General features: G+C 31.4%; 1 protein-coding gene across 2 annotated transcripts in view; it reads left to right on the top strand.

Moving 5' to 3' along the window:
* The window catches only part of LOC107454668 (cathepsin S), a 52408-nt gene that overhangs the window by 18743 nt on the left and 11525 nt on the right, over positions 1–22140 (top strand). Inside the window, exons 2-7 of one of the 2 annotated variants that reach the window (XM_087153364.1) lie at positions 7400–7519; positions 11180–11350; positions 13468–13749; positions 15140–15260; positions 18295–18416; positions 19354–19511. In XM_087153364.1, coding sequence (XP_087009490.1) covers positions 7400–7519; positions 11180–11350; positions 13468–13749; positions 15140–15260; positions 18295–18416; positions 19354–19511 — 974 coding nt within the window. The remainder of the gene's footprint in view (positions 1–7399; positions 7520–11179; positions 11351–13467; positions 13750–15139; positions 15261–18294; positions 18417–19353; positions 19512–22140) is intronic. The other variant, XM_087153365.1, reaches the window with a different exon arrangement.

The raw sequence follows: 22140 nt of genomic DNA on the forward strand, positions 1-22140 counted from the left end.
TTTACCATTCTTAAATTTCAAGGCTGATTTAACTTCAAAGTACCCAAAAATAACTGAATTATAAATGGAAAAAAACCTAGCTTACGTTTTTCACAATTGAAGAGCAACTTTAAAAGTAAAATTGTTGAGTTTTGTTTTTCGTTGAGGCTTGACTAGGATTAGAAAGATAAATGCACCTTTCTTTTTATATCTATAGTTGAAATAACTGCTTATATGAAAGATTATATAACCTCTATTACTATTGAAACTTCAAGACGTCGAATTTTTTTTATTTTCTTATTTATATGTAGTTTCAAAGTTTTAAAGTGGTGTTTTGTCTAGCTTCTGTATAAGTATGCTTAATTGCTCGTCTCAAAGGTTTATCTATGCAGAGTTTATGAAACTATGATCCTACTTGTGGTTATACTAAGAAATATTGTCTAATTATTAATAACAAAATTAATTTTTCCAACTGTGAAGTTCTTTTCTCGTATGAAAAAACCACCAACATTCCACTGAAGAACTTTTTATAACGTTCTATAGTCATTCATCCAATCTTATTTTAATCTTCAATCTATCTTAATCTCCAACTTTTAATCCATAATCCACATTTTGCGGCCACTGATTTAGACGTTTACTTTAGTCCACAGATTCACAGTGGCCCCATTTGCCCCTTAAACAAGGAGGGGTAGAGGGACAATTGTCCCGGGTAGAGGGGGCCCGACTAAAATTTCTTACAAAAAATATAGTGTTTATGTGTATAGTGTATTAATTTTTTAAAGAGAATTGCAGAGAATTTTTTTGTACCTATATAAAAACTACAATTTTATGTGAAGGGTCTTCAAAATTTTTACAACACATGAAAATAAGATTTTTGCACTTTGAGGAAGAGGTAGATAATTTTGTCCTGGGGCCTTTGTTCAGCCTCGCCCTTAAATTATGGAACGCGAACTGTGCCCCTAAATCTGGACAAGGAGGTGTGTAGGAAACATGCTCACGAACTATAGGTGCTGGCAAGAGCTTCATCAACTATTGAAAATAGATATCCTAGTGATTCATGGTTATATACAGATGATTCCATATTTATACTGATGATTCCGTGTTCAATTATGAATCCTTATCAGATGTAAAGATTAAAATTCAAAAACCTGTTTGATTGTGAGAGGACGCAGAAGAGATAAAACATGTTTATTAGAAACTATAAACACTTTCATATTTTAACCTTAAATCAAACAGGTTTTAGCGTTCCTGTATGGACACTTGCTTTCGTTTCAATAACTTTTTTGTTTTTTTCCAAGCTTAAGAAATTCTTTAAGACTTCAAATGAGAACACGTTTTTGTTTTCATTTTTAACAAGAATTTTTGAAATAAAAATTATATTTTGCTGAGAATTAACATTTCATGCCAGTTCAGAATTAAAATATTAAAAAAACTTTAATTTATTTTTGAAAATAAAAAGTACTATTTTAAAGATTTACAATCTTAACGTCAAAATTATTAATCATTTTTATTTTATATTCTTCGTATATTTGTAAATAATTGTAGTGTTTATGTTCATATTATTTCCTCTTGAAAATTAAATGTGCTTCGCATGGTTCTGAAAGAATTCTTTAAAGCTAAATTTAAAATTGGAAATCTTATGAATGTGTCAATAATTCTTCATTTATCTCTTTTCTAACTTAACATAATTTTCTTAGTCTCGTAATCGTTTCTTCTCATTGAAAAGTATCATTTCTCATTTTCTAATATATTATTGAATCCAATATTTCTCTACATATTAGAAAATAAGGAATGATACATTTCATTAAGGATCATTCTTTTGATATTAAAAATAGTTTTGATGAATCATGATTTAAAAGTGAAAGGAAAACTTTTCCTATGAAATCATTTTTTACTATGAAATGCAAATAATATTGTTTCATAACACCAACTAACCCTGCATATTCATTTTGACGGGATAAGTAATATTCAGCCATTCTAATGAAAAACTAAAATCATTTAAGTGCCAATAAATCAGCTAAAGCAAAAACATTTTACTTTGTTAATAAACTAAAATAGTTGAACTACTTATTATAGTTTTCTCTTAAAACAAATCTGATTCTTGCTTTCCTTAGTACTCGCTGGGATGACGTCACAAACTTATTGATAGATTTTGACTCTCGGTGGCTATGATAATGATAATAAGGTATGATAATGCTGATAACAGTCTACTAAATTTGACAGTGAGGGATAAATTGCTGAAAGGATTCTTATATTTGGGAGAAAAACAGTAGATGTGGTGTGGGAAAAGCCCTATTAAGACATATTTATTTAGTTAATGAACGCGTTTTGCTAAATAATAAAGTGAATATTCGGCGGGTGTGTGGATGATTGTATATAATGTAGTTTTCCTCATCTTTGCAAAACTATAGGGTCTTACCTGTGAATAAAAGAAAGTTATTCAATATCCGTTACCATTCAATGTTAATGATTATCATTCATTAACTTTACTTTCACTGCCTTCCCTTAACTTTCACAGTTAAGAAAGAATGAAGTATAAAAGGAATCTTAAATGTACATAAACTAAAGAGTAGATCGAATTCTTGACGCATTTACTGATATAAACTATATAACTTAAGTAGGGTAAACCAACCAGTGAAGGAACAATACCCAGTGAAGAAACATTTCGTATATATTGATTGAAAATAAGAATTTGAAAGTTTTTCTTCAGATTGATTGGTAACAAATAGCTTACTGCCAAACAATAGGAAGTCATCTAGCAATGTTTTGGATTACCTGGTCACGTAGACTTTTCTGGAAAATTTTTTAAATTTGTTATTATCTCTGCAACACCCTGTTTCCTTGAACTAGATTTTCTATTTATATGTTTGAGGTGAAATTAATTGCATGTAATAGTTTTATTTTTCTCACTGTGAAAATAAGAATTCAAAATATAGTTATTGAAGTTACGTTTTATTTTTTTAAGCATCATATCATAATCAAGTACTGAGATAAGGGGGTGTTTATTCACTGGATCACCAAACGATGAAAAACCAGTGAAAAAACAAGTGTTCCTTTACTGGTTTTTTTCTAAGTTAATGAAAATGAAAGAAAAACTTTAATTTTCCTGTACTTTTAGTGATGTTTTGCATCAAAAGTATGTTAAAAATACAAAAAACAACTTTTAACCAGTGAAGGAACAGGCATGTTCCTTTACTGGGCATAGATTTCCCAGTGAATGAACAGTATGTGTTAATATGTTGACACTTTACTTTTCAATTCATGATTACAAAATAAGTTAACATTTTCCAAGTATTTGTATGTTATAATTTCAAGAATAGGCTTGTTTTTAGATATTTATATGGCATACAAATTCATAAAGAGCATTAAAAAATAACCAAAATTAAGTGTTCCTTTACTGGGAAGTTCTGTGTTCCTTTACTGGGAAATTTTGTGTTCCGTCAATGGTAAGAGCTGTTCCTTCACTTGGTCTTCTTACTACTTGTTATTTGAACCTCCAGAACTTTAAAACCATATTATGTAAGTTCTCTACAATTTTTTTACAAAATTTGCAATTATTAGTAAATATGTTGAAACAGTCATTTAACTAAAATTACGAATTTTGAAATTAATATGATTTTTTAAAAGGCAAGCGAAGCTTAAGTGTTCCTTCACTGGTTAGTTTACCCTATATTCATTCTGTTAGTTATATTATCAATGAATTAATAAATAAATAAATAGAGCCTGAATATCGACAAACAATTTAAAACGAAAGTAACTTCATTTTTTGTTATTAACTTTTTTCTCCATGTATGAGGTTTCATAAATCTATATTCATTATTTCTTTCCCTCATTTCCTTATTTATTTAAATAATTCTAAAAAGAAAACGGAAATGAATATTACTGAGCATTGTTTCTTATCCTATTAATGAATATATCCTTCTTCACCAAGTTCGATAAATATTTTTTTTGTAATATTCTCAATTAAAGTATAAAAGAAAAAGTTGAAACTATGGTAAAACATTACGTTATACATTTCGAAAGTCACTAAGTTTCCTGCAAAACTTAATTTTTCTTTTTTGTATTGTTATTATACTATATATACTATTTGGCCTTCAGTATGGAAGTTAGCTTTAAAATACGCGAGTTGAGACGAAAAATATATTACTTACTCGTTGAATAAGAGGTAAGAATAGTTTATTTAAAAGTTATTTTACCATTGATAATTTTCAGCTTTTTTGTGATAATTATCATATTCACGTTTTATAAGAAGGCAGTTTTGCATAAAACAGAAAAATCTTTTTCCTTTATTGCAATGCAATCATTTTTGTTTATCGATTACAAGCAATAAGTACGATTGAAGTTAAATATTTTATAGTTTAAAAAAAGCTGAGTTTTTATATTTTAATAGTAACTCTTGTTTAATGAATAACAGAAAAATTCTCAATTCTCATTCAATATTTTAAAAACAAATAGATGCTCTAATATAAAAATATTTAGTCTTAAAGAGTTTAGAACAGGGATTGAAAAATTGCTATTAAGTGTTTATGAAATTAAATTTTAAAAATTGATATTAAATCTTAATTATATTTCTATTTATTAGTCATGTTAGTCATGTTTTATGAAAAGTCATTATTCTAATCATCTCTCCTTTCACTGCAGTCATTAGTAATTTCGCATGTTCTGAAATTCTATTATAAAAACATACAATATATAGTTGTAAAATTATATTTAAATTTGAATTGAGTGAAAATTTAACTAAAAAACAATATTTGTTTCCTTACAAGTCTAATCTTAAAATGTGTATTATATGTCACTTATTTCCAAGAAAGTAGCTTTATTTAAAGATTTATTCGAGATTAAAATGGAATTACTGTTTGAATTTTTATTAGTCATTTTCTGTAATAATTTTGACAGTGTGGAAAATTATTTAAAAATATTCAAATGACATACTTTCGTAAATTTTCTTTCACTTTTTTTTCCCACTGATATTAAACTGAGAAATGGTTTACATAATTTTATTCTTTCAGCATCCGAAATTTTATTTAACAAAACACTGAAAAAAATCAAAGAAATCTGTAGAATTTCTTTTCAGGGAGTGAAATCAGGAAAGCATCTAATATTTTAAAAATAGTCAATAATTTTTTATAATGAAAAAATAGTTTTACGCGAGCACATCATAGAATTTCAACAATTCGATAAAATTATTATATTTAAAAAGACTTTCCATTTCTTTTTCTTTCTGAAAATTGAACAAAAATACTCGAAAATTTTGAATTGTGCACTTAAAGCCGTGGTTGCTCAACCCCAGTGAGAGGGTGGAGGGGGCACGAAGTTTGAGGACGCGGGATCGAGAACTAATACATATAGGGGTGCACAACCTGCAGCTCGTCAGTTTTTGATGCGTGGCCCGCATTTGCACCTGAACATACTAAAAAAGAAATTTTAATATAAAAGAAAAACAGAAATTTTAAATTGTACATTTAGAGCCGTGGTGGCCAAGGGAATAGAGGGTTCGGCTTCCAATGAGGTGAACTGGATTTGAATCCCAGCGACGGCTGGTTGAAACGGATTCCGCACCCTGGACCACATCGACCACAGTGACGTAAAATACCCTCTGCGGTAGACGAACAGTGGGTTAAAGTTCCCTTGCTGTCAGGCTAACTTAGGGAGGTTTTCGTAGTTATTCTTTCCATGTAACGCAAATGCTGGTTAGTTCTATCAAAAATCCTTCACAAAGGAAAATTTCTCCCAATACTTGATCCAGGAGTTCCCTTGTCTTCTGGATCGAGTTCAAAATATCAAGGCTACGGAGTTGAACATTAGTAGATGTAAGCCCGAAATTGGGTCGGCTCTTCAACGACAGTTATAAAATTGCGCATTTAAGTTTTTGACGAGCCAAATCTAAATCAATGTAGTCTGACGATCGCTTTTTTCGGTTTTTACAGCTACAAATTTCATAAGCTTTAAAAATCCCAATATTAACAATACAACAAAATTATGATACGTGAATTTCGAATGTCAGTTATCACTTTTGAGGCTCTTTGAATCCGTTTCATGGTTAATCCAAGTGGTTTTTCGATCACGTTCTCGGTCGTTATTGTTGAATTTCGAGGTGTTTCTTAAGATCTCACTCTTTCTAATCCGATATTATTATGTCCTGCGACTTTCGAATTGTGCAAATAACAATTACTTTGCTTTATTAGTGTCAATTTTATCGTAAACTCAAGCTATTTTTTGTTTTGTTTTTTCAGCATTCCGTAAACGAATTTCTACACTTTTTTAAAATCCCAATATTTTAAATATCTATTCATATGTCACTCGAAACGTGCTTTTAAATGTACGCTTTATTTTGTGCCGATTTCATCGCAAATCTAAAAGTTTTTTCTCGCCTTCTTTTTTAATAATTTTTCAGCGGTTACTCCACTGGGTTTCGAAAAGCCTAATATTAAGACTTGAGCCGCGATGGCTCAGGGGATAGAGCATTCGCTTTCCAATGAGGCGAACTGGGTTCGAATCCCAGTTGATATGAATTTCGCATCTGGCTGACACCGACCACAGTGCTGACGTGAAATATCCTCCGTGGTAGATGGATCATGTGTTAGAGTCCCCTTTGCCATCAGGCTAATCGTGGGAGGTTCTCGTGGTCTTCCTCTCCATGTAACGCAAATGCCTGGTTAGCTCCATCAAAAAAGTCTTCCACGAAGACAAATTTCTCCCAATAATCGATCCAGAAGTTCCCTTGTCTTCTGGATTAGGTTCAAAATTACAAGGCTACGGAGTTGAACCTTTGTAGTCGCTAATCCTTAAAAATTGGGTCGTCTGTTCAACGACGGTTATAAAATATTAAATAAAATATTACGATTTGCGATCTTCGAATCAGACGTTTATCACTTTGAACGTGCTTTTTGTGTGCTGATTGCATGGTCAATCCATGTTATTTTTCAAAATTTTTTTTGGCAGTTCCTACTTTTTAATCTTGATATTTTTAATTTAATATTATTACAAAACACAAAATACGAAAGTGGATTTTTAAACTGTTTAATGTTTTTGAAATTTGCTTCCATTTCTTTTGTTCCGTTTTACGATTTAACATTCATAAAATTATTATAATTCATCTAATATTAAGGTCCAAAAGTTAAAAATATATTGAACTGTATTTTGCATCTCATTTTGAGTTACAATGCGTTTTGTTTTATTTTAAATTATTTCAAATCCCTTTCAATTTCGTTAATTAAAATATCTGATTTGCGTTTGTATTTCTCAATAAAAAAATTTTCAGTTTTTCCATAGTAATTTTTTTGTAAAAACTTGCTTTTGTACACACTGGTGCCACCAAAAAAAATTTTAAAAATCTTCACTCTAATCCCATGTTTACGCTAGTTTCCCTCTCTCTGCAAATTTTGAAAGTGAAAATCATTTTTATTGTTTTTTTTCTCAGGAGGACATGATCGCGGTCTACCTATTTTTTCTTTGTATTTATGCTGATTTCAAACAGGCTTCTTCTACTATACCGGAAATAGATGAACCAGGTTCTCCCTATTACTGGCCTGACTATGTTGTAAGTAATTTGGTTAAGATATTGGTAAATATTGAACCATAAAAAGACACTATTGGGTAATGTGATGTAAAGTTTTTAAGGTGACCTACTGGTCTGCAAGTTCTTTCTGGTCGTATTTGATTAGGATCATTGATTGGGAAAATGTGAACCATACGGCACCCGCATGCAAATTTGATGACTTGCCAATTTCTTAAGGTGACTTTTTGGTGAACAAAATTTTCCTAGCATATTTGATGACGCTATAATTTATGAAAAATATATACAAGTAAGTACATTGGTTAAGATATTGGAAAGCATTGAACCATAAAGACACCAGTGAACAAATTTGATGTAAATTTTTTAAGTCGATTTTTCGCTCTGCAAATTCTTTCTGGTTATATTTGATGATGATACAATATATGAAACAAAATACAGAGTTTGATAAAATAAGTAGTTTGATAAAAATGTTGAAAAAACGTTGAACCATACGGCAGTGGCGTGCAAATTTGTTGTAAATTTTTATAGGGACTTTTTGCTTTGTATGTTCTTTCTGGTTATATTTACTAACGGTCATATTTGATTATGTAATACAACTTTGATTTTCTTTATTAAAAAATTCTGACTTTCCTAAATGGTTTTATAGATCGCATATTAAATTAAAATATAGTCGAAGGAGCTTGCAAAAAAATTTGGGTTCGAGATAATTTGTTTGCCATTCAGCCGAAATTATCAAAATTAACAATCACAACATTTAACAATTGAGAAGGGAATACAATGACCTTTCGCTAGAAACCACATGTAGCCACTCTCGATGGAAGAACGTGTCACACACGTCAAGATGCTTTTATCACACAAAACACTAACGTTGCTATGTCAAAATTAGCTAGTCATAAATCCAAAGCTTTTAAAATTTCTAACTGCGGTTTTGAAAGTTTATAAAAAAAAAGGAAAATGTCTTCATAAGAAAAAGGGATTGAATAAAGGCAAGTGACTTAAATTTTCGTGAATTAATCATAGATTAAAATAATAAAGCTTAAGAGATTCCTGAAGTCAATTCTCTTTAGACTTTGAAAACTTTCAAGAAGCACATTCTGGAAGTTTAACATTGATATACAACATATAAACCTGGCTACACAGCATTTTCTGAGTATGATGTAAGCATGTATATGCATAGAACAAAAAATAAGTTATGGTATATTTTTCGAGTTATATAGACAAGTTTTATCTCTAGTTTATCTAATTATAGTTTCAAATACTGTAACTAGACAACTTTACGCAGTATTTTGCGCCAGGTATAGAAAACTCTTAAAATAAAACGAAAGCATTTTTTTTTTAGAAACGGACATTTCATCGTAATCTAAATTCAATACTTGTATGTACCCGATTTCAAATATTTGTTTGAGTTGAAGATAAAAAATTGTGATTGACTCGAGAGTTGTTCTACGTCACAATCCCTGTTTCTTGAATAAGTATATCTCGTTATATCCTACTCCCTGAAAAAATATATCTCGTTATATCCTACTCCCTGAAAAAGTATCTCTCGTAATTAGGTTATCTAGTTATTAGGTTATCTAATTTTAGTATAAATACTACAACTAAATTATTCTGAAATATTTAGTAGTAACTTTATATTAGCATTATATCTAGATAACTCTTAGAATAAGTCAGAAACGCTTTTTAAGAACAGCGTTTTAGAGTATAGTTTATATATATATATATATATATATATATATATATATATATATATATATATATATATATATATATATATATATATATATATATATATATATATATATATATATATATATATATATATATATATATATATATATATAGTATAGTTTCTATATATATATATATATATATATATATATATATATATATATATGTATATATATGTATATATATGTGTGTGTGTGTTTTCAAATATTTGGTTGATTTTAAGACAAGAAACTGTAATTGTGTGATAAGAGGGTTGCTCAATAAGCCCTTAGGAAATCCGAAAAATTACATAGTTTTTAGTAAGCGCCATTTCCCACAAGACTATTGTTAAAATTCTAAGTCTATCTCTGACATTCTGTTTTTGTAATAATCGATGAAATGCCAAACAGACTGCGTAGTGACAGGGAGCTGACCTCAGATCGGATCGATCCTGGGCTGGAATCCCGGACAAGGCATGGATGTTCTTTTATGTTTGTAAGGATGATTTTCTGTCTCTACGAGAGCAACATTGGTCCACCTAATATGACGCCCCTAAGAAAGTGGACAACAAATCTGCCCTACTGATACCTGAATGATGAGTGTCAATCGGGGGGGGGGGCATTGGGGAAAAAACAATCGATGGAAGATGCAAACTTTATCTTATTTGGAAAAGTTAAAACTTTCCTTCCACTTATGAGTTTAGAAAGTGGAAAGAAATGGGCTTCTAAACGCTTCTATTTAAAAGGTTTCCAAACGAAAGAGAGGAAAACAGAGTTGGATGAATTTCATGACACTTTTGCATTCATGAAAATATTTACCCCGACCTGCCCCAATTCAGGGCATACGGGTAAATGTTTATTAAAACTAAGTAAAAACAGAAAAGAACATAAAAAGCAAAAAGTGCATAAAATACAAGAGTCATATGCCAACAGCTGGAAGGGCCGCCATATAGTGCTTAAAGCCGACGGCCCACCCTTATACTGAGCCAAATTACAATAGTATTAAAGACCCCAACAAATTTACAGAGAATACAGTATGTGTTACAATACATAATTAGTGGTTACAAGATATAAACATCTAAAATAAAACAAGACAATTAAAAATATGAATACAATAAAAAAAAAAAAACTTTCTTCTTTTTTCCTTTTCCGTCTATTTTTGTTGATAAAAACGCTTAAAGCGAATATACAAGTGAGTAAAAACAACAAGATGAATTAAAATTAGTGATGAGGAAATAGAACAGAAGACCAACGGAGTCCCCCAGGATGCTCAAGTTTGAAAAATATAAAAGGGGAATGACGCGTTAAAATAGAAGTGGATTGGCAGTTCAGGTATTGAGGGGAGACATCAAGTCAACCTAAGTGTATAGGGTCCATCGGATCGTCCATTGTAATAGTATCTTCTAGTGTGCTTTTAATAATTTCTCTAATGATTTGTTGCTGTTGTTTTGTTCTGCACCACTTTTCGATTGGTTCCCTGATGTTAATATGATTCCCCCGGAGTGTCGAGAATTTAGGACATTCTGCAATTAGATGTTGAACCGTTTGGCTTTTGCCGCAGTATTTGCAGCTAGATGATTTCTGAAAAAATCTCGATTGTTGTTCTCCGAACACTCCGTGGGCGGTATAGAATTGGTTTATGTAAAAGTCACAATTTAAAAGTTTATCGCTGACTTTTGGAAAAAACGTGTTGGTATGTCTCCCGTTTGATTTCCCACTTTTGCTGCATTCATGACACATTTGTGTTCCTCTGCTCCCCGAAGAAGTTTATCTAGTAACCATAAATCAATACATCTCCATGCACAATTTCACTTTTGGTGGTTTTCTAGTACAGATAGCGTTGCATTACAAAATAATAATCATTGAAAATAATAATCAGGGTTGACTATAACAATCATCCTGATTGTTCTAGTCAACCCTTTATAAATGTATGATACCATGCATCTACAAATAAATAAAAATACCTTTTTTTTTCAAGGCAAACTACAGTGAAATATACAAAGAGGAGTTGGGTGTCAACTTAAATACATTTGACAGCAAAAGAAAGGAACAATACGAGAAAAATTTGATGTATGTTAAAAAGTGGAATGAAGAATATGAGCGTAGTCTACATAATTTTAAGCTGGGTGTGAATTTTATGTCTGCAATGGTAAGTACACAGTAACTTCAGTTTGTTTACAGAAATGAATTCATTTATTGAAGCATAGAACTATTTGACCAAACAATCTAAAACTGTTTGTAAACTTCGTAACTATTAGTTACAAAGCTCGTCGACAGGTGGCACAGCTAACTGATAAAACTATGAAACAATGTTTTCCTTTAAATATTCAAAATTTACACATAATGGTGTCAAAGAACAAAATTAAAACACGTCTTTACGAATTTTGTAACAAAATTTGTTTGGATTAAAAATTTTCTGTTTTCCTAAGAATGTCATAGGAAAATGTTCATTTCTCGTTTTCCATTTTTCTTTGAGGTCAAATTTTCAGTCATTTTTGGAACTCTAGATATAGTGGCGTTCTCACACATAATGAGAAAAGTTCTAAAAAAGAACTTGCTTGAACGCAAAGTTACAAATGAATTTATGTATATCTTCAGATGGTTAAGGACAAACATATGATGAAAGGTTAATCTCTTGGAAGTTTTAGAAAAAAATAGTTAATTATCGACACTGTCCGAATTATAAAGAGAAACTGATCTGAATTTTTGATTGAATGATCGGATTTTTGCCTACAAGGAACCAATCTCAGTAGTTAGAAAGTTTAGCCTAAATCATGCTAGTAAATTAGCATTGACAATATTTTGAGTTCAGTTGAGTAATGTTGGATATAATTGACATTATCTTTCGATAAACGAAATTTATAACTGTGTGCAAAAATTTCTCCATTAGCTTAAAACGTTCTCGAGATATGTCAAAATACGCAACAAATAAAATAAACATTAAGAGGTCAAAACTTTGGATAACTCTCTTGATCAAACTATGGATTTTCCAGATTGTGGCAACCCGTATCCATAGAAAAAAAATGTTTGTTTATTCAAAGAAAGTATGATCTTGTGTTTGATTTTGTAGCTTAAAATATCGTCTGCACTCATTCATTAGCATATTTGAAGTGACCCTCTCGAACATTTAAGATTCAGTCCTAGAAAGCAAAAATTTGATCATAAGATCAAAAGTTATTCAGAGTGGTCCGTTTTTTTTTTCGCATTGTATATGGTGGCGCGATATTTGAATACATTAAGAAAGCGCTCTAGAGGAAAAAAATTTTTTCTTGAGGTTTAAAACGAGATTTTTGCCCATTTCAGTACTTTTCAAGACAAAGAAATTTTGATTTTATAATGGACGGTAATGATACGGATAGTATTTGTTGCTTGGATTTTCTAATTACTCATAAATGTTTTCTTCATTTTTCTGGAAAACTTAAAGAAAGTACAGCTTCCGGTGAATCGGAGTAAAAGTAAGTAGTCAATCGTGACTTGCATTTGACAATTAGTAGAAGTATTATATTCTAAAAAAGAAAATATCACATGAAGTCAACAACACAATTCTCAACATTTTCGTTTTAAAAATTAAAGGTTACCGTAACCATTTAAAATGGTTACGGTAACCTTTACCAAATTATTAGACCTAACTATAAGATTGTATCCCTGACCAAATTATTAGACTAACTATAACATTTTATGTAAAATTTTAATTGTAAGGGTATACTAAACAGCTTTATTGCTTTTGTGCGATTGAAACAGGCTTGCTCGTTCGTGTATCAATTCATTAAATTAGTCGATATATTATATAAATATGGAATAATTATTATATAAATATAGAATAATTATTATATCAGTTATTTTATATTATAATAATTAGACCAAATTATTAGACACACTGTAGGGTTTTAAAAATGACATGTTTGTACAAGTTTATATCCAATACTTTTATATTTGAACGTGCATGTAATGGTCTTTTATTCAGTAATTTTTTTTATATACTTCTATTAGATTTATTTTTAGCATGTTACATTACAATGTTAACCAATTGATGCACGAACATAAGCAAGTGTAAACTGGTTTCAGCAGCGAAAAAACTATACAGCTGTATAATATCAACTGATAATTAAAATTTTACATAGAATCTTAAAGTGCCTCTAATAATTTACCTAGGGACAGTAGGTGTAAAATTTAAAAATAAAGAAAAACGTGATTTTTAGATTTAGATTTCTTAATATTTTTACCCAATTACATTCATAAATAATTTGCTCTGCTTTTTTTTTACAGACTGAAGAAGAACAGGGTGCCCATCAAATGCTGAGAATACCAGATTTACATAGTTATAATTCAGATGACAGCCATTCCTTATTTAAGTATGTAAATCGAGGCAATGGAGAAATCGATGATTTATATAAAGAAGTAATAAAAATTACTACAGACGGAGATGAAATAACGGAGGAAGCTATTGAAGTCGACGTAAATGATTACCAAAACAATTCTGTTAGACTAAAAGACTGGGGAGATTTTGATTGGAGGGACTTTGGTATTATATCGCCTGTTCGATACCAGGTAAGAAGATCAAAGTTTTCTGAAAAATCTAATATAGAAGCTATATGATTTATGTAACAGGTGACTGATGCACGTTAAATCTGTCGAGTTTCAAGTCCTCCATGTTCCCATAACAAATCAATACCTCTGGGGGTACTGAATTGGAGAGATTGATAAATCTTTGATTCAGGTCAAAATTACGATCTGTGGATGAAGGAATGGATGTATGAATGGGTCCACCCTATAAGCAGGTGTGTGACGTATGAGTGTGGCAGAAGTCGAATTCTTGGCCATAGATGGCGCCACTGGAAAACAAGAACAATTTCACCCCCTCTGCCTTAATGGCATACGTCAATAACAACATATGATTTAGGTAATCTGTAGAGGACAGCGTATTCTTTCCCTGACTTCCTAAAATATATATTTTAGAACCTTTTTAAAATATGTGAGTGAGTATAGAGTGCACAATTTAGGGCTCGCAAACTAATATTAAAGTCATTGACTGAAACGAATAGGAAGGTATGAATGAAAATATCAATTGCGTAGTAATTAGGGGGGTATAGCAAGTGATCGGCACTGGCTGATGAAGCCCTCTAGTTTTGCATAATTATGTTTGCGTCTAAAGCGAATTCATTGGTTTTTTTAAGTATCAAAAATGCTTTTACTTAGGCTATTTTATTTTATAACCGATGTTGAACAGCCGACCCAATTTTCGGGTTTACGACTACTAATGTTCAACTCCGTAGCCTCGTAATTTTGAACCCAATCCAGAAGACAAGGGAATTCTTGGATCAGTTCCCTCAGAGGTATGATTTGTTTTGGGAACACAGAGGACTTTGCGGCTCGACAAATGTAACGTGCATCAGTTGCCCTTTACTACACCGGGAGTCTTCGGCCGGCGGGGATCGAATTCACGACCGCTTGAACTTGAGCCCATTGCCCTACACACCAGGCTATCCGACCCTAAACCTGATCGATTTCCTGATAAAATGGGAAGGCGTTTCTAATGATTGTTTTCCTATTCCTCTGCTTTTTTTTCCTGGGAAAACACAGAAACCGATCTCTGCGCAAGTAATTCGTCAGATTTCGATAGCAATTGGTGTTTTTCAGCATAAATATTAATTAGCGCAGCCAAATGTGAAAATGTTTTGTAAGAATTATAAAAATTTATTCTAAATTTGAGAAATACAGGTAAATGTGTGAAAGACTATTTAAATTACTCACTACGGTTTTTCACGGCCACGAACTTCATGGTATCAAATTATGTGTTTAATATTCTTATTGGATTTCGAACTGTCGTTTCCCCCGATATTTCCTAAAATTTTGGACAAAAATGTGTTTTTCATCCAAATAATTTTATATAATAAAATGAGTAAATGCATTTTTTTAATTGAATTATTTATATTTTTAGGGATCATGTGGATCATGTTACGCATTTTCAGCTCTCAACGCTATAGAAGCAGGCTATGCACTTAGAAAAGGGAAACTAGAAGAACTTAGTGTGCAAATGGTAGTTGATTGTTCAAAAAGAAGTAATCAATTTTTATACTTTCTGTATTTAATTTTAAAAGTATTAATTATATAGTACTAATCAATGAATAAATTCATACACTGGTTATCATGAATCAAGAAAAATTACAAAAATAGCGGTAACTCTTCCAAAAATAATGCAATTCCAATATAATTCGGATGTGTTGTCCAATAAGAGTTGCTAAGTAAAACTGAAATATGTAAATTAGTGGCACTGCAGGGGAATGACGTCAAAAGGACTAAGCATAAAATTGTACATTTGATCGCAATCCCGGCGAATCTTAATATGCTTTTAAAATTAGAAATTTGAGGTCACCAATTTGTAACAATGACCTGCAGGTATCCTTTGTCCAAAGAACTTCGATGGAGATCTATTCGAAGACTAGACGCAGGACAAATTGTGATAGGAATTGTCAAATGGTTAAATGTGCGTCCTTATGTGTTTCATAAGCGCTAGCAACAATTTCTAACCACAGGTTCGGGAGACGGAAGGTTCAGCCAAAGATGACCAATAATTCGATGAGTGCAGATGACCGATATTTATCAAAGGGATAGAATGTCATATCCGAGTCAGGTCAGACACTCTCGTAATGCAACTAACGATGGATTGGTGTGAACGCATAGAGAGTGCAGAAGGCTTCACGAGCTTAGTTTGTTCCCTTGAAGACCAGCTATTTGTGTGCCACTCTCGTCACGCCATAACATAAAACGTTCAAGGTGGGCACAGCAACATGTCCACTGGACGGCGGAGAAAAGGCGGGCTGTTCTCTTCACAAATTTTCAGATGAATCTAGGTTTATCCTCCACAGTGACAGTAGGTGTTTGATTTGGGGAAAACCTGGAACCCGATATAATCCATTAAACATCCGTGAAAGAGATGTCTACCAAGCAGGCAGTGTCTGAGTGTGGGGTGGGAACGAATAGACCTGCATGTTTTTCCACTTGGAACACGTGTTTAGAGATGACATCCTTGATGTTTATGAGCGTCCTTATGCTCGTGCAATAGGGGAAGATCTCGTGCTACAGGACCATAAGGAAATACTGTACAGAGCTCGCATCGAGAATGATTATCTTCAGCAGCAAACAATTCAGCGGATGGAGTAGCCAGCTCAAAATGACTCCTATCAAGAATATTTAAGTTGTCTTAGGAAGATGTGTATTTGCTCTCAATCCTCCTCCTCAAACCCTTGCCTCGCTTACAACAGCTTTGCAGGAACAATGGCTCGCACTTCCAACGGAAACTGGTAAACCACAAACTGGAAAGCATTGTACATCGCTGTATGATTTGTGTTGCTGCTAGAAGTGATTATACTCCATATTGAAGGCACCCTCTTTATTCCAAATAGACACATCTGATTTATTCAATTAATAAACACGCTACTTTCTGTAATTGTCTAGTCTAGTTCATACTTTTTACTCTATTTTATACGTTATTATGTGCACTATAATATGTGTCAATTCCATTCAATTCTTTGCGTAACCTTTTAAGTTATCAAATAATCATTGTATCATATAATAAGTTATCATATAATCATTTTTTGTGATTTTTTCCTAAATTTATGATAATAATGGCAGTCTCAGCTGATGTCAGATAAACAAAAATTCTAAAAGTTTTTGTTTTTAATGAAAAAGAAACTTTTTTGAAAAGACTCTTTTGAAGACAAGTTAAATTAAGTTTTAAAGTTAACTGGAACTTACGGTATAAATTTCAATAGCTTTTTTTTAAAGATGAATAAATTTTTCTTTACTTTAAATAATTTTGGCAATATAGAAATGAGTGAGATTAATCCTTGCCCAAGCCAAAATACATATAACAAAAAAAGAAGAAAATAAGTACATCATTCTAATATACTTTCTAACCAAGTCAGTGTATTTCGGCCAATTAGCTGGGAGTTCCTGGATAACTTTGGTCAAACGTTCTATGGGAGTGTTAACGCATCACCGACAGACAACTGCATGTCATTCCAACTGCATGTCATGCATATACAAGCATGGCAACGAGCATGTCCAGTTTCCTTCTGCATCTTGTTGAATATTATGAGCCTACTTGCTACAGTTGAACCTGACTAACTTTCTAAATCTCAGTTTGACTGTGGTTTCTACTTTATTTGCTGAATTTTGCCAGCCAGCGGTGATTTGTACGGCTTTAGAATGCTTTGATTCCGTACACCGATACCATGCGTTAACTGACGATATCCATGGTGTCATGTAATGTCTCAACTCTGTGACACCGTTTATGTTGTACAACAATGATGTTCACACATTGAATGAAAGTTGTGAAAATGATAAGCGACTGCAGTCTGAGACATTTGTGCATTTCACGTGCCTTACTCCTTCCTTCTCCTACCTCAGTTCTATTGTTTTTCCCTGTCACTCCTCCTACCACCTATTCTATACTTTGTCTCGGTCACTCCTCCTACCACCTATTTTATTGATTTTCTCGGTCACTCCTCCTATCACCTATTCTATAGTTTTTCTCGGTCACTCCTCCAACCACCTATTTTATTGTTTTTCTCGGTCACTCCTCCTATCACCTATTCTATAGTTTTTCTCGGTCACTCCTCCTACTACATATTCTACAGTTTTTCTCGGTCACGCCTCCTGCCACCTATTCTATAGTTTTTCTCGGTCACTCCTCCTTTCACCTTTTCTAGAGTTTTTCTCGGTCACTCCTCTTACGACCTATTCTATTGTTTTTCTCGGTCACTCCTCCTTTCACCTTTTCTAGAGTTTTTTCGGTCACTCCTCCTACCACCTATTCTATTGTTTTTCTCGGTCACTCCTCCTATCACCTTTTCTAGAGTTTTTCTCGGTCACTCCTCCTACCACCTATTCTATTGTTTTTCTCGGTCACTCCTCCTATCATCCATTCTATTGTTTTTCTCGGTCACTGCTCCTACCACCTATTCTATTGTTTTTCTCGGTCACATAGTGCATAGTTCCGTTGAGTCAATCATTTCTGTACAATAACAGTGACGCATTGATGATTGCTAAAATGATATATATATATATGTATATTTTTATTTTTATTTATAGAAGAGGAATGGGACACTCGTGGAAATTTCGGTTGCCTTGGAGGTTACATAAATAACACTTTACATTGGGTGATGAAGAATGGTGGCGTTGCATTGGACGAAGATTATCCTTACTCTAAAAGGGTATTATATTTACAATGAAGTATTATGGGGTTCGGAAAGTAATGCCATTTTGGCGTATTAAATACTCGTTAATCTTGAAAACCAATTTATTTTTTTAATTCCATTTCGATTCACTTTCGATCCGGCATTAAAAGGTTGTTGCTAAAGAAGGTGAATACATTATTGATTAAAAATAAAATCTTGATAACAAATATCAAATGTATCTAAATGACAATACTTTCCGGTCCCCCTAATGATTAGAAATTTCTGACGAAAGTTGTGACTTAAAGTCTTGAAATTCAATATAATAATTAGAAACGTTGTGATTAATAGGTATTGGTGAGCGACAACGAACTAAGTTAATAATGTTTCATGTTAACTCTAATATTTCTCACTAGTTAAGAATTGTTTCTCTTTACATTACAAATTAGACAGATGGTAAAGAAAATAAACTGAATTAACGAAAACTGAATGACAAACAATTTCAAATATAAATATTTGAATTACAATAAAACCTCGATTATTCAAAGTAATTGGGTCCAGACTTACATCAGGAAATCGAAATAATTGGATAATGAGCGTAATGTTAATCTCTCAATATACAAATTCGGATGAAATAATCGCAGTTCTACTATATTTCAGTTATGTGTTTTTGAAAAGAAAAAAAAACTGAAAAGATACAGATTAAACCATCAAATGCACGTTTACTGAACTAAAAAAATTTTGGGAAACTTCATCAAGCATTGAGATTTTCATGAAATTTTTTGTTCTTAAAAATTAAAATTCCACCGAAAATTATGTTCAAATACTCAAAATTAGAGTTCAAAATATTTTTTCCACAATTTTTTTCTTATTTGAGGCTAATAGAAACCTTCATTTTAAGATCATATTTGAAATTATGATTTAATGAGCTTACATTACACATGAAAATATTTCAGAACGCTTGTTAATTTTCTAGACGAGAAGGTGTAAGAAGAGAAAAAAATTAGTCTCACCTATAGATGGTTATATGGTGCTCCCAAGAGACAATCAAAAGGTTCTGAAACTAATGGTTGATACGATGGGTCCAGTGGCTGTAACTATTCATGCATCTCAACCATCCTTTCAATACTTTGAGTAAGTAAAATACCTAAGCCATTGTACAAAAACGAAACGTTTCTTAACTGCAATTATTTCTAATAGTTGTAGAAAAGCAATATTGTGACTGAAAGTAAAAAGTGTAACCTGGTAATAACTTTAATCTATTACCTATTTATTATTCTTGTACTCTGCTACCATCCCATATTTTTAACCCATATCGTAGTCGTAGCAGCTATGGATATATATATATATATATATATATATATATATATATATATATATATATATATATATATATATATATATATATATATATATATATATATATATATATATATATATATATATATATATATATATATATATATATATATATATCTGTGTAATAAAATAAATAGCAAAACAACTTCAGGATGGATTCAAAAGTGTCAGATATTTAAAATTCAATTTCTCAGGAGCTATTCGACAGATTTCCCTCAATTTTTATATTTTGTCATGTAAAATTATATTCCTCAAACTGGTGCAAACAATTGTATACCTTACAATTCAAAATGTTTTTGACTAATATTAAAAATATAATATAAAATAATAAATATTTTCTAAAAGTTATTTTTTTTCGTGGCATTATTTTTGGATAAACGAAATTTATAATTGTGCTCAAAAAGTTTTCAATTCGCTGAAAAAGTTCTCGAGATATAGCGAAACGTGCAAAAAGTAAAACTGACATTAAGGATTCCAAATTTTGGAGCGTTCTCCTGACCTAACTATTGAGACCATATTTCCCAGATTGCGGCTACCCCCTATATTTCTGGGGTCAGAAATACGTATCCGTTGAAAAAAAGGTATGTTTATTAAGAGAAAGTGTGTTTTTTTTTGTCTGATTTTATAACTTAAATATCGTCTTCACTTATTAGTTAGCATATTTGAAGTCACCCCCCTCGAGCCAATAAGAATGAATCCTAGAACGTAAAGGTCCGATCATTAGATCATAAGTTCAGGGTGGTCTGTTTTTTATTTCGCGCACTGTACAGTCAGCAAAAATAAAAACAGATTGCCCTTATAACTCTTAAACGGTTGGACGGATTTTCATTCTGTTAAGTGTTATGGCAATATCTTAAAGAAATCTTTCAAATTGTGTACAAAAGTTATCTGTAACCGTGACGAATGCTTGTTTTGATTGAAAAACGAACTTTTTCAGCTTCCATTCCATTCCATTCAGAGTTCAAAAATAACATATAAATTTTTTTCTTCATAAAATGCTAACTATCTTGGCGGGGGCCTACAAAGACAAATGAACACTTCGTATGAACACTGGACATAAAAATGGAATGTCTCTAAGAATTGGCATTGGTAGAAATAGATTTTTGTGAAGCAACACTTGGGAATCGTGCTGGTAATTCATTGCCTAAACTTGTGAACACAAGCGGATAAGTATATTGATCACAGAAAATTAAAATTAATAAAAAGTAGTGGTAATATTTTTAGGCTGTTCATTGTGTAAAGTAATCAATTAACCGTACGATTAACCGACGAGTTATCAATTAACCGTAAGTTATCAATTATCAATTTTAAATCTGACCCCAGATAAAAACAAAAATTTACACCGCTACCAACCAGTAGTTTTAACGAAATAACATAAATTTTATGTTAAATGTTGCATAATATACTAAATATTTCACGTAGAAAGAATTTTACGGATTTTTATTGACGTCAAAGTATAAAATTTTTTACACTGATAACTACAAATGGTCTGCAATATTTCCCATTTATGATTGACACTAAATGGACTTGAATTTAAAATGTTTTTATTGTGTTAACTCATTTTATTTAAAAAGGGAGTTCTGAATAAAAATAAACTAAAAATGTTAGAGTAAAAAATAAAAAAAAACTTTAAAATGATTACTATAAATGAGGCTCTATGCATTATATATATTAGTAATTCTTATTGCATTAAGTGTTAGTATTAGTAATGCATTATGTATTAGTAATACTTATTTAAATATTCAAGCAAGCAATAAATTGTGTAAGCAATAAATTGTGTAAAAATTCTATTCCAACAGGGATTTTTTTAGGAAACTCATTTAATTTCTGGGAATAATTCAACATGAATAAAAGCAAGGAGAATTTTTATTAAACCAGTAGACCAGGAGAAACTGGCTAAATCCAGTAAAGTTGGCATGAAATTATAAATAAAAAGATGTATTAAGATTTCTTTCCATAAAGAAAAACTAGGAGAAAAGTATTTTACTGCTTCCTTTCTTGGCTGTTCTAATTCAAATGGACGGAGCGATTTTACCTTGCAATTAACAAAACATTCCGTTACCGAAAGAATTTTTTTCTTCCCAATCGTTTAAAACGTAGGAATTAAAAAATAAAAATTGATGTTTGCACAGTTTACTCTTTGCCTTGAAACTAGCATGCTTTTAAAGACAGAAATTAACCCTAACAGGGGTTGCTCCTGCGTCCGTAGTATTAAAAAATATGAAAACATCATGGTTTTTATCATATTAAATAAAGAGCTCAAAATTATGTAATATGTGCGGACAGAGACAGGTAAATACTGCAAAGCTTTGAATTCGAATGATGTTGTTATTAAGTTATACAGATTAAGTGAAAGCTTACATAATAAAGAATTACTTATTATATACACATCAATATACTATCA

Source organism: Parasteatoda tepidariorum, chromosome 10 (assembly GCF_982258835.1).
Source record: "Parasteatoda tepidariorum strain Cologne lab strain chromosome 10, Ptep-v5.0, whole genome shotgun sequence".
Lineage (NCBI taxonomy): Eukaryota > Metazoa > Arthropoda > Arachnida > Araneae > Theridiidae > Parasteatoda > Parasteatoda tepidariorum.